This window comes from Austrofundulus limnaeus, unplaced genomic scaffold, assembly GCF_001266775.1.
Source record: "Austrofundulus limnaeus strain Quisiro unplaced genomic scaffold, Austrofundulus_limnaeus-1.0 Scaffold5, whole genome shotgun sequence".
NCBI classification, from domain to species: domain Eukaryota; kingdom Metazoa; phylum Chordata; class Actinopteri; order Cyprinodontiformes; family Rivulidae; genus Austrofundulus; species Austrofundulus limnaeus.
In genome coordinates, this window is record NW_013952407.1 from 1,172,088 (window position 1) to 1,185,142 (window position 13,055).

A 13,055-nucleotide genomic window follows, 5' to 3' on the forward strand; every position below is an offset into this window, starting at 1 on the left:
CCTTTTTCCTACCATTGCTCTCCAACCCACTCTTCTCCTCTCCTCTAGCTCATGTGCCCAATCTGAAATATCTCTGGACGGTTTCTCTGAGTGCCCTCCTCCCCCAGTGCCTGTAGTGCTCCGTGGAGCCCGGGAACGTCTGGCGGTGGAGCTGAGAGACAGAAAGGCGCCGCTGGCCGTCATGGAGAGCCTCTCGGATGCAGAGTCGCTCTACAGCCTGGACTCCCGACGCTCCTCGGCTGCATTAAGGGGTTCACCGATGTTGGGTAGTCTGCCGTTCCCGCTGGACGCTCCGATACCCGAGGAAAACCCATCTCTCAGCTCTCGCACTGAATTACTGGCTGCAGACTGCCTCTGCCCGACGACGCCAGAGCACCTGGGTGAGGTTGGACCTTTCTTAACCCCACTCGAATCCAGATCCACCCCAGAGTACTCCATGAGGCTGTCTCCCGCCACGCCTCGCTATAGTGGACACCATTCCCCAGCCCTTCTGACTCGGAGTGTCTCCTCACAGCCTTTCAAACCGCAGTCTAACGCCACCCGAACAATTCTTCATGATGGGGAACAGATGCCTGGTGTCTACAGCCCAGGGAGCACTCCCAATGCTCCGCTCAGCCCACTCATTGGTTCAAAATTACTAGATGGGGAAAAGGAGGGTCAGGAAACACAGTTATGTGCGGAAAGCCCCCTGGCAACTTCGACTCTTCCCCCCCAGCTGTCCAATGGGAACCCCAGCCAGGCTGTGCTAGAGTTCGCCCAATACTTAGACTCTCTGTTCAGACTGGATGGCAGCAGCTCACCACCACTCGACCTGTCTGACGGGGAGTCGGAGTCAGGTCGGGGCTCTTTTGGGCAGGGTGAGTGTCTCGGAGATGGACAGCAATTGGACGACACGCAACTTCTGGTCAGAGCCACGCTGGAGCCTAACCTTGTCCCTAAACCTCCACGCACTTTTGCAGGGTCTGCGGACCCCTCTTCAGGCATATCCTTGTCGCCCTCCTTCCCGCTTTCATCCTCTGAGGAGCTCAACGACCTTTCCCCAAGCGATGGCGCCCCGCCAGCCATACACTCTCTACGAACCACTTGTCACTGTCCTGAAGAGAACACACTATCCTCGATGGTGTAGTGTGYTCTGAGGGGCCTGGTGTCTTTGTACTTTAGGTGGAGGGGTGCAGTAATCCAAATTTTAAAACATATCACAATACGTGCATGCAGCGGAATGCAGTCACTTATCAGAAGTCCGATGAACAGAACTTGATGGACCAACACAACGTATTTTCATTCTTCAGGTGTCCCCTTTGAACACTAACATTTTTACACTATTGCAATGATGAAAAAGATACCTCTCTCTGCATGCCAGGGGGCTGTGCTGCTTTTGGGTGTATATAAACAACTGTAGCTTCACAATGCCAGTCTAAATCAATGTCTCACCCACACAAAGAGACACGTCTACATAACACCATTGACATCGAAATTGAAGAGAGTCCGAAATCTGAAACCAACACTGTAGAAAAGGTTAGTACAGGCACATCGTCTGGACTGATATGCTGTACAAACGTCATGCATCTTCAGCAGCTCTGGAAACTTGTACAGCTTTTATTTTAATTTTTTTTACACCAGGAATGTGAAGATGGACATGTTTGTTTATTAACAGAAGTAAGAAGACAATAAGAAATGTTCCTCAGGTCTACAATGAACTGACTTTGAGAGAGAGAGAGAGAGAGAGAGAGAGAGAGTAAGTGTGTCATGTTAGTGAGAATATGTGTCTTAAACATTTAGTGATTGTGAAAAAAGTTATACAGATGCCTATGAATGTTTTGGAGTCCTTTGGTTACACTTTATAATGCATGAAGACTTTTCTTTTTTTAATTAATTTATTCTTAAAGATAATTTGTCACCAAGCCACTCAGATTTACATTTTGTTACTCTTGCACACATCATATTGCTCAGTTTACTCCCTTTTGCCAAAAAAAGTAACAGATTGTCTTGCCAAATGTATTTATGAGATGTAATTTTGTATCTATATATGAATATTGCTTTATTTAAACACAGGCTCGGTTAATTGTTTCCTTTCTAGTTCTTCAGTCAGTTCCCATATCGACTGTTACACCGCAACAACATGGAAGTATCCCCCTGACATTAAAACACTGCCATGGCTTTCAATCCAATAAGACAATTTCTGCACGTTTTGAACAAAGACAAAAGTTGCTTATAGTGTCATAAATAATGTACATTTATCTCGTAGATCTTAGCAACATGCCCAGGTCAGAATCTGCATCCTTTATGCATTACAAAGTAGCATGGCTGGTACAGAACAAATGTTTTCAGCAAAGCATAGTGAAAATGCTCAAAAGGGTTAAAAAAAAAAGAAAGATCATAAACTCAAGATTCTGAGAGAGCAATTGCCCAATTGTTTATTCTAAAGGTGTCCCAGGATGATGTTTCTATTCCGAAGGTGGTCTTGGTCAGTTTGGACATGAAGGTATTTTCTTCCCTTTAATCTGGCTCATCTCAGACATTTCAAGTTGGACTGAATGTGTGAATGGGCATGAGCGCCAATTTTTAAATGCGGCACGTGGAACTCAATCTTCCATATCACTCTGGYTGTAACAGGTTGCTCACATTTTGCATTATTTAGTACAGTAAATGTTTTTATTCACTTCTATTGCTATATTTGATGGTATTGTTATTCTCCTAATTTTGGCAATGGATTGGTTTGATGTCGGTGTGTTTTTTAAATCGGTTTTTAGAACAGTGCAGGGAGCTTTTTTTGGACTTTCTCAATTACAAGGAGTTATCTATTTGAGCTTTTTTTCTGTCTGAGTGGTATTTGACATTGTGCCATTGCATGGGTACAGTGCACTTTTATTTTTCTTCACAAATTTTGCCAAAGTGGTGAGACCTGCTGCAAAGTTACAGCTTCTTCGCAGTGACCTTTTGGTGCCGTGCCATCATCACGCCTGGAGTCACCATGGTTTTCTGCACTGCCTGACTAATTAGAATAAGATTTAGTCGCAGCAAACATTTCCAGCCAGTTTGCAGTCTGACGTTACATAAATGAAGCTGCCAGTTCTCATAGATACACTAATGCTCCACCAGCTGTTTCTTACATGCTGTAGCTTTGCTTGCAGCTGGTCACAGACTGAACTCTGCAAAAAGAAAATACTTTTTTTTTACCATCATGTGTAGAGCACTGTTTTTTTATGTGTAATTATTTATGCAGATATCTTAAAAAATAATGATAAATTTCAATAGGATGATGTAGAGAACAACTATATTAAAATAAGGCAATGGCTTGTCTTAAAAGATAACAGTACTTATATGTAGGAAAGAATAAGTTATTTAATAAAACTATTGGCAGATTTATAAATTGGTCTATAATGAAAGGTATAATTCAACTATGTCTTGTCCATGTTTACCTGGTTTGCATCCCTTCCTTTCCTAACCCACAATGAGAATGTATTTAGTCCCTTACCCTCACTGCCCTGCCTGTAATGGAATAAACTACAAACTATGAGAGAAAAAAACGAGTCAAATGACTTTTTGTGCCAAATAGGCAGTAACTCCTGTCCAAAAAGGTTATTTGGCCTGAAAAAGTTTGTGCTTTAGTTGGTGTAAAGTGTGCATGCATCATCAGTTTTTGAGCTGCTGAGTGCAGATATATTTTGAGCAAAAGATGAGTTGTTGACTTTTTTATGTTCAAGGGTGCAGTATGCTATAAGTGTATAGTAAGCCTGGAGAGGCTTAATGTTGAGTGTTTAAAGGTACAGAACAGATAAGAATTTCTGTCCAGTAAAATGTCTTGCAAAAAAAAAAGCCAAGTAACTCCAAATAATGAACATGTTTGTTCCCAATAACGTGTAGAGCTCAAGTCTACATTCACCAAAGAGATTTCTAAAGCAGATAAGTTCAAAAGGTAGTTCTGAGAAAATCGTGAACTTAATTTGAGCAAAAACACTTTAAAGGTCCCTCCCCCTTGCTCTCTGCTATTCTACTGTCCTGTCCCCACAGCTCCCCGCATCAGCATCGTGCACATGAGCATGATTGACACTGGTAAGACAACTCTCTGTAGTGCATGTATAAATTCAAAAAAATGGTCAAACAAAATTCAGTAGATGTATTATTTTTCAGATACAGATCTTTATACTGGTGACACATACAACACTTTCTGACATATACTGTCTCACAGAATATATCTTAATGTGCCGTTAATCATATTCTACTTTGTTTTCTGTGATCTCAGCCATTAGCTTTTCTACATGTATTTTCTACCTATTAGTTTATTTTATTCATTAGCTTTTCAATTTAAACTACAGTTTTTAGATTGCGTTTATGGACTATACAATAATTTTGCCTTGGTATGTACTACATAACTTAAAACTATCAAATTTAATTTGTAAAATTAACAAAATACTTTTTTTAGGAGCAACATGATTTCCTTGCTTCAGTGCACATATTACATGCAATATTACTGTATCAGTATAGTAATCTACTTGTTCAGAAGATGTATACAGAACTTTGGTTTGATTAATCATAAATGCAGGCCACTTTCTCAATGCCAATGAGCATTTCAAGCCTAACCAGCATTACATCTCAAAACACTGATAATGGAAAACAGTTGACAAATTGTGAGGTAAGTGACAGACCACAATGGAAATAAGCTTTATTGTGTTATCCATTTATAATTATGTATTTATAATTATGTTACTGTTTTTAGATAAATAAAATGAATGAATGAATTGATGTCTTTCTCAAAAAATGAGAGGCTCGAATGTTGGGGGCGGATGTAAATAATGGTATTTTCCCTTCTTTACCACTAGYGGGAAGCACTGTTGAGTTAACGCAGGTTTCAGCAGCGAAGAAGAACAACTTCCGTAAATCACCGAAACMCTAGGGCGTTAGCTCGAAGCTAACTTAACATCGACATTGTTTTAATGATTGAACTCTGTTCACTCGCTGTGGCAATGAAGAAGTACTGACCTCGTTGGTCCGTTAAACGTTTTGGTATGTAAAGTGGTTTATTGTAACGTCAAATTGCCTATTTTTAAAGTAAGTAATTATTCAGCTTACCTAGCCTGGGGTGTGTTTACACAGCTGGTTTAGCCAACAGCTAATTTACGTGAACTACTAACTTTTTTTATTACTTTTACCGCAGCTTCATTTATTGTTCTTTTATTGTAGTCTTGTTGTTGTTTTCCATTCGCGTATCATTTGTTATAGTCGTCTTTGAATGTACGTACCTTCATAACAATCAAACCAAATTACAGGATGGTTCATAATRGCACGTCAAGAGTATCTGTGAAATGAAAATCGCTATGTCTTTACACAGCGGCTGGTCTGACGGAGAAGTGGCAGTCATGTATGCCTCAGGGAAGTACAGCTCCCGGGGCCCTGCTCTAATCCCGCGTATGAAAACCAAGCACCGCATATACTACATCACCCTCTTCTCCGTTGTGCTCCTTGGACTGATCGCCACTGGGATGTTTCAGTTTTGGCCTCACTCCATTGAGTCCACGACTGAATGGACACTTGAAAAGGGCAGTGTCCATGATGCACCTCTAATCCGACTGCCTGGATCCAGTCCCATACCTGAGAGGGGTGACCTAAGTTGCCGGATGCACACCTGTTTTGATGTATATAGATGTGGCTACAATCCTAAGAACAGAATTAAGGTATTTAGTGTTCATAGTATCTCTCATTATGTTGAGCTTAAGGGGTTTTGATGCACAYTTTTGATTTATTGTCAAATTAACTATCTCTTTAGGTCTACATCTATCCTCTTCAGCGSTTTGTGGATGAGCTAGGGGTTCCCATCAGCAGCACTGGATTGTCACGGGAATACAACGACTTGCTCAGCGCAATCTCTGACAGCGACTTTTACACAGATGATGTCACCAGGGCTTGTCTTTTTATCCCATCTATTGACGTCCTTAATCAAAACTCCCTTCGTATCAGAGAGACTGCTCAAGCTCTGGCAATGTTACCCAGGTAAAATATTATAGAAGATACAAGTTTATTTTTTTAAGCAAAAAAAAAATTAACACTGGTTTTTATAGTTTTATTTCATAAGAAATCTGTTAACAATTCCCACTTCCCAACACATGTTTTTTTTTATTTTTGTAGATGGGACAAGGGGATGAATCATTTACTTTTCAACATGTTACCTGGAGGCCCTCCTGACTACAACACTGCGTTGGATGTGCCAAGAGATCGGTAACTTCAACAACTATCCTTAAAAAGATGCCATATTTTAGTACTCTCGTCACAAACTGTGAAGTTCAAAGTTGTCTGTGTTCTGATGCWTTTATCGTCTCCTCAGTGACACACTGTCTTGCTACATTGCATGTTGAAAAACTGAATTGGTTATGCTGTAATATGAAAATTAAAAAACACCTTAATTAAAGTAGTGTACTAGTAATTTAGGATGATGAGTTTATTACTGTTTCTCTAATCCTTGTAGCCATTTTGCTGTTTCCAGTTTTTATTAAGAACATCTGGCTTCTGAATCATAGTTACTTTTAGGCAGTTACAGGGTGAAAAATGTCAGTATTTTTGCTTTAAATCAAAAACATACTTTAGTGTTGCTCTCTCACAAATGAAGCAAAGCTGGTTATAAATACAAACAAAAACATGATGGCAGTTTGAAGCGCTGTTGTAAGAGCAATCAAATCTCCCCAACAATCATTGATCTGTCTGAGGAGAAAATCTTGGTTTTAGGATTTTTAAACAATCTTCTTGCATATGTTAAACAAGTAATACATATATTATTTATTTGTGTATTTTTAAGCTCAATAAGATCTAGCATTTCTGTTAATTCACAAAAAGAGACAAAAGTTTTTACTTTAGCAACAGTCTAATAAATGTTAAAAAATAGAACATATTTTTAAGAGCCGTTATTTTCAGACGCATGGGTGTAAAATTTGCCTGTGTTCAACTTAAATATGTCCTGCAAGAAAGAGTGATTGTTTTGAATGGAGGAAGTTTGCTTTCTGAACATACACACACCAGATAGTGAACACTTCCTTTAGCATTAAAATGTGTTTAAGGTTTATCCACCTGGACTCCATTTGGTATAAAGCTTCATGAGAACCAGGTGTTTGTGGTAATGTTTCCACTTCTCATCGCTTGGAGGTACAGCACAATAAAACAAGTGTTTTGTTACCTATAACAACAACAATAAAGGATAGAGTTGCAAAACCTTGGTTGATTTGATATCATGTTTCACAGTCATTTCTTACTTTGAGTAAGATTTATAAACTTTTAAAGATTCTTTTTTGTTGTGTGGAAGCCTTTTCACAATCCTGGCAATTTGTTTCAGAGCACTTTTGGCTGGAGGCGGTTTCTCCACATGGACCTACAGACAGGGTTATGATGTCGGCATCCCAGTATACAGTCCCCTCTCTGCCGATGTTGTACTGCCTGAAAGACAGCCTGGGTAATCAGATGTTGTTCTGCAACTGTCACCGTTTTCAGGTTCACATCCTGACTAAATCGTTTATCCACATTCACGGTTTGATTTTTTTTTTTTTTTTGTGTGTGTGTGTTTTTTTCATTCGCTCAGGCCACGGCGCTACTTCATTTTGTCCTCTCAAACTGCCATTCACCGAGAGTACCGCGCCGAGCTGGAGCGTTTGAAGGAAGAAAATGGTGAATCCCTGCTCCTACTGGACAAGTGTAGCAATCTCTCCCAGGGTGCTGCCTTGGCCCGAAAGCGCTGTTACAAAGGACAGGTGTACGACTACCCCCAGATCCTGCAGGTGAGAATTACAAATACATTAAAATAAAAAATATATTAGCTTGTACAATTACTGTTTCACTTCTCTAAATGTTTTTTAGTAGTGTTATTTCATCAGTACGCCTGATGAACCATATACATTATTAAAGATGCGTAAAACACAGGGCTGAAATATCTTTTAGCTAACTTTTGCTTAAATTTCATTTGGTTTGGTTGGAGTAAATGTGTTGTACATCTGGAAACTAAAGCTAGAGATATTTATTATAAAACATCTCCACAGGAGTCGTCTTTCTGTGTTGTTTTGCGAGGGGCTCGTTTGGGTCAGGCTGCCCTCAGTGATGTTCTGCAGGCTGGTTGTGTCCCCGTCATCCTGGCTGACTCCTACATTCTGCCGTTCTCGGAAGTACTCGACTGGAAAAGGTCCGTCTAAATTTTAAAGCAATGAGGAAACATATTCAAACTCTTCATTTTGATAAATGTAATATGTTTCGTCCCYCTCAGGGCTTCGGTGGTCATTCCGGAGGAGAAATTATCTGAGATGTACACCATCTTGAAGAGCATTCCTCACAGACAAGTTGAAGAAATGCAGAGACAGGTAACACAGTTTAACAGARGAGAAAACATATCAGCCAACTTATAAAAAAGTTTATTATTTAGAATTGACCTTGAATTCATCGTTCAAGGTACAGTCACTAGATTTGGAGGCTTTAGAAGTCATGTCATGTCATGTCATGTCATGGTGTGTGGCTGTCTTGTCAAACCACCCTATCGGTTACGCTTCAGGAAGCCAAAACTAATTTTGTGTGAAGTGCAAAAGACAAGAATTTAAATTTGTGCCTCACTTTTTGTTACTTAGAATTTCCTCCTGCTCAGTCTGTGTTTTAAAAGGCTCAAAGAAGATTCAGCTATGTTTACTTAAGCTTGTGTGAAATACAGGGAAGATGGCTCACTCTCCTTCCATTTGAAATCTGTGTTGAGCCACAATAAACAGAAGTGAAAGCAGACATCAGAGTAGTTCAGCTGCTCCTCATTCTCTTATATCAACTCTTGTCCATTTACCAATTATGCAGGCCAAACAGGCATTTTAGGCTGAAGACTCAGAGATTGGCTTGGATAATAGCAGTGAGGCTCAAATTCTTGGCTTGTTCTAAAGTTTACAGTTTTTTTTTTTTTTCAGGAGACAGCAAATGCCTGTTGTGATAGCAAAAGCTAAACCTGATATTTTTTGGCTGTTATGCTTCTTTGATGGTGTGTTAATGAACTTGTTGGAACAGTTTATCAGCATCATAACAGATGCTAAAAACAAGAGTACATTGATATTTTGATTACCATATTTAAAAATGTATAAATTGGTTGCTGTAATTGGTTTATTTTAAAACAATTGAGAAAACACATTAAGCAGTCTTTCTAATCTTTTGAACACTGAGCTGAGATAAAAAGTTAAAATTCTAAAAGCCAAGTTTTTACATCCTGTTTGTCTTGATTTTTCATACGTTTTTGTTTTTTTGCATGAAGTGATCAGAAATTTCTTAGCTATTTTCTGTTTATAACAAATTAGAAATCCACAGACACTTTTAGACAACTTATTTATTATAAATCAAATTTTCTATCATGTCTGCTGTATTTTCAAGTGATCATGTATTTACTTGTGTGATACATTTTGTTTAACTCTCAGTGCTTAAGTTCCTATTTGAAATGTCAAACATGTCAACATATCAGATTTCCCAGAGGCCAATTTAATGCAGTTATATTATATACAAAACAAAAAGCACATATGGCTTAGGATTAACCATTCAGACCTACATTTATTTGTGATGGTGCACTTCTAATATGACGAAACAAACATTTAAACATTTTTTGTTTTTTGATGCAGACAAACMGATGCATTTTGTTAGTTTGCCAGCAGAGGGCTAAGCAGCCTTTATTTTTTTAAATTTGATCTTTGTTCCAATGAGTTCTGATTTATTCTTCCATAAATAATTATCAAGTTATTTTTGATTAGATCTCTGTTTGTTTAAGGTCTTGTTAACATTTCTTGTTTTTAAGAGTCAATAATAAAAGTCTAATTGGCAGGTATTCACTCTTGGTTTAAAAAAATAGTTGCAGACAGTTGCTTACAAAATTTTTCCTCATCCCTTTGGTTTTATGTTTTATTTTAACATTCTGAGCTGCTGAAATTCTTTAGATTTAAAGTAGTTTGGAAGATTTTTAAGCATTTTTATGATTTATTGTAAAAAAACTTATGTTTTGACTTGTATTGTTTCTTCTGCTGTAAGTTTTATTCACATTTTATGATTTCTTTATGAATTCAGCTTTGGTTAATTGAATTGTTTGCACTGGTATACGTAAATCTTTTATTTATTTTTATGTTCTGACTGGAGAAAAATGTATTTTAAACAATATTCTAAATGTTGCTTTTTGGATTATGAGGTGATGGTTCTCTCTTTTGTCTCGCGATGATATCTGTTCTTCTCTGCTCATAAAAATTCCTGTTGGTTCTGGGAGAGGGTGGAGCATGATGGTGTGAGCCCTGGGGCCAGCACAGTTTTCTTTCTGCCTCCTCCTAGTCAGAAAAGAAACTTTCATCGCTGGTTGATTTATGGGCCCCTGAAATTAGGAAGTCTTCTTAGATTCTCTTCAACTCAACCGTAAAAATAAGTGGTATTTTTTGTGGTATTGTGTAACTCTGACTGTTTGTTCCTGTGGTGATTTTAGATTTTGGTTACATGTTTGGTCAGTCTCATTAGCCAATACTAAATGTGTATATTCCATTAGGAGGAAAAGATACAAATATAATTTAGATGTTTCTTCTCAGTATATTTATTTGTCTTCTTTCCCAAAGCTGTATGTACAGCGGGTAAAATAAGAATTGAACACGTCACCATTTTTCTCAGTAAATATATTACTAGAGGTGCTAATGACATGAAATTTTCACCAGATGTCGGTAACAACCCAAGTGATCCATATATACAAAAAAATCAAACCATAAATGTCCAGAAATGAAGTTATTTGTAATAATGTGGAATGGCACAGGGAAAAAGTATTGAACACACTTACTGAAATTTATCTAATACTTTGTACAAAAGCCTTTGTTGTCAATGACAGCTTCAAGACGCCTCCTGTATGGAGAAACTAGTGGCATGCATTGCTCAGGTGTGATTTTGGCCCATTCTTCCACACAAACAGTCTTCAAATCTTGAAGGTTTCGTGGACCTCTTCTATGAACTCTGATCTTTAGTTCTTTCCATAGATTTTCTGTTGGATTCAGGTCAGGTGATTGGCTGGGCCATTCCAGCAGCTTTAMTTTCTTTCTCTGAAACCAACTGAGAGTTTCCTTTGCTTTGTTCCAATAAGTTGAGGTATTTGGAGTTGGATCAGTGATTGGTGTCTGGTGGTACATGACAATGCTTTTAAGATCCTCTCACTTCTGATCTGATCTTAGGATTTTTTTACAGGCAGAGCCTGATTATACAGTCAGAAATATACAAATTTAGTGCATAGGTGGCTTTTTACGTTCTAACATTCATGGCGAAAACCAAAATATGTAGTGGATTCTAAATGAGGAGTGCAGCATCCTACCTGATAAAGTTAAGACAGGGGTTAAAAGTTCATTCGTCAAAAAGTCTGTTATTCAACCAGAGATGTCCTGAAGTAAAACAGAGACAGACTAAAGAGATTTAGTGAGGCTTCAGAAGAGCTGTTGAAGGATAAAAAGCTGGAGAGGGCTGCAAAATACCCTTCAGAGGTTTGGTCCATGGAGAATATCTGGATTTTACAGTTTGGAATGTACAAAATTGTTATTTATTGTAGTAGCTATATTTAATAACATGAAATAAGTAAAAATAAAAATAGGGGTGGGAATCTTTTACTATCTTTCGATTCGATTCAGATTTTTTTCATTCAAAACTCAACGTGAGCCCATTTGTCCTGTTCCTAAAGTGCTTCGTCTTCTTTTTGCAAATTTTGCACTCAGTGAAGCTCATGTCAAACTCAGACTCATTCAGTAAAAATCAAAATGAGCCCAAATCTTTGCATTTAATAAAGACAGGGTCAGTTGAATCTCTCTTACCTCCAGTTTTGTAGTTTCCTCTTTGTTTTGGTGCTTTCTGCACATGCTTACATTCCAGAACCAGCTCCATGTGACGTCTGGACGTCCCACGTGGTTACACAATGGAGGATTGATTTTGGAACATTTTAAATCGATTCTGAATCTTTGTGAATGAGAATCATGATTCTGATTTAAAACGATGTTTTGGTGCACCCCTAAATTAAAACATTTAAGTTTATAAAGCAAATACATGCCACAAATAGAATAATCAAATACTGTTAGATTAAAATCCCATGTTACTTGTTTATATTTTTTATTATAAAATGTAAGAAAAAATATGTTTTTGTTTTATAATTGTACAAAGATTACTAAATGTAATCCATATGCTAAAGAAATCTGGTATTGGGAAGGTCTTCATAACTGACAAGATTATTCAATATGTGTTGCTGTTGTTGTTGTTTATTTTTTTTAGGTTTTTGAGGAGGTTTTGATTTATATTAAATTTTAGCAATTTTTGTTTGGAAGTTTGTTTTAAAAGTCACCATCTGTAACAAACTCATTGTCATTTGATTGATTGATCACCTCCCAGTTCGCATTTGGCAGCCAGGCATTTTAAACAATGTCAATGTTTGCAACTGGACACTAGGGTTGGGCGATATTGGCAAAAAAATTAATCACGATTAATTGTGGTATTTAGCCGATAACGATTAATATTACGATTAATCTCCTAGAGTCTCTGAACGCCTGCATTCCCTTTTAAATGACCAAATTAAATCACTCTGGTGAGAAAGATTTTCTCTCAGTAAAAAAACTGTTCCAAAATGTGTCAAAAGTACAGACTTCTGGCTATACAGCAATTTTTAAATTGTTGATAGATCAAGTAAAACCAGAATTATGATAAATAAAGAATAATTAATGTTCTATTTGAAGCGAAGATGAGCACAGAGCGGACTGACCGGGTAAATCTCCAGTCAGTCTGCCTGGTGGCATTAATCACATTACAGGTGCTGGTCATAAAATTAGAATATCATGAAAAAGTAGATTTATTTCAGTAATTCCATTTAAAAAGTGAAACTTGTATATTATATTCATACATTACATACAAACTCATATTTCAAATGTTTATTTCGTTTAATTTTGATGATTACAAATGACAACAAATGAAAATCTCAAATTCAGCATATCAGAAAATTAGAATATTACTGAAGACCAATAAAAACAAAACAAAAACAAAAGCTACCAGTACCTGGTTGAAGGACCATGGTATCCCTG

The 13,055-nt window shown here is 37.6% G+C and overlaps 2 protein-coding genes across 3 annotated transcripts in view; both read left to right on the plus strand.

Annotated features, from left to right (window-relative positions):
- Positions 1–2,663, plus strand: part of dagla (diacylglycerol lipase, alpha) — a 34,489-nt gene extending 31,826 nt beyond the window's left edge. For both annotated transcript variants that reach the window (XM_014026416.1, XM_014026423.1), the window contains one exon: positions 49–2,663. In XM_014026416.1, the coding sequence (XP_013881870.1) occupies positions 49–1,126 (1,078 nt within the window). In that variant the 3' untranslated portion in view covers positions 1,127–2,663. The remainder of the gene's footprint in view (positions 1–48) is intronic.
- Positions 2,664–4,839: 2,176 nt separating this feature from the next.
- ext2 (exostosin glycosyltransferase 2) overlaps positions 4,840–13,055 on the plus strand; it is an 18,459-nt gene continuing 10,243 nt past the window's right edge. The window contains exons 1-8 of the mRNA XM_014026468.1: positions 4,840–5,004; positions 5,330–5,672; positions 5,765–5,988; positions 6,124–6,213; positions 7,319–7,435; positions 7,562–7,757; positions 8,016–8,155; positions 8,237–8,330. Of these exons, the coding sequence (XP_013881922.1) occupies positions 5,358–5,672; positions 5,765–5,988; positions 6,124–6,213; positions 7,319–7,435; positions 7,562–7,757; positions 8,016–8,155; positions 8,237–8,330 (1,176 nt within the window). The 5' untranslated portion in view covers positions 4,840–5,004; positions 5,330–5,357. The remainder of the gene's footprint in view (positions 5,005–5,329; positions 5,673–5,764; positions 5,989–6,123; positions 6,214–7,318; positions 7,436–7,561; positions 7,758–8,015; positions 8,156–8,236; positions 8,331–13,055) is intronic.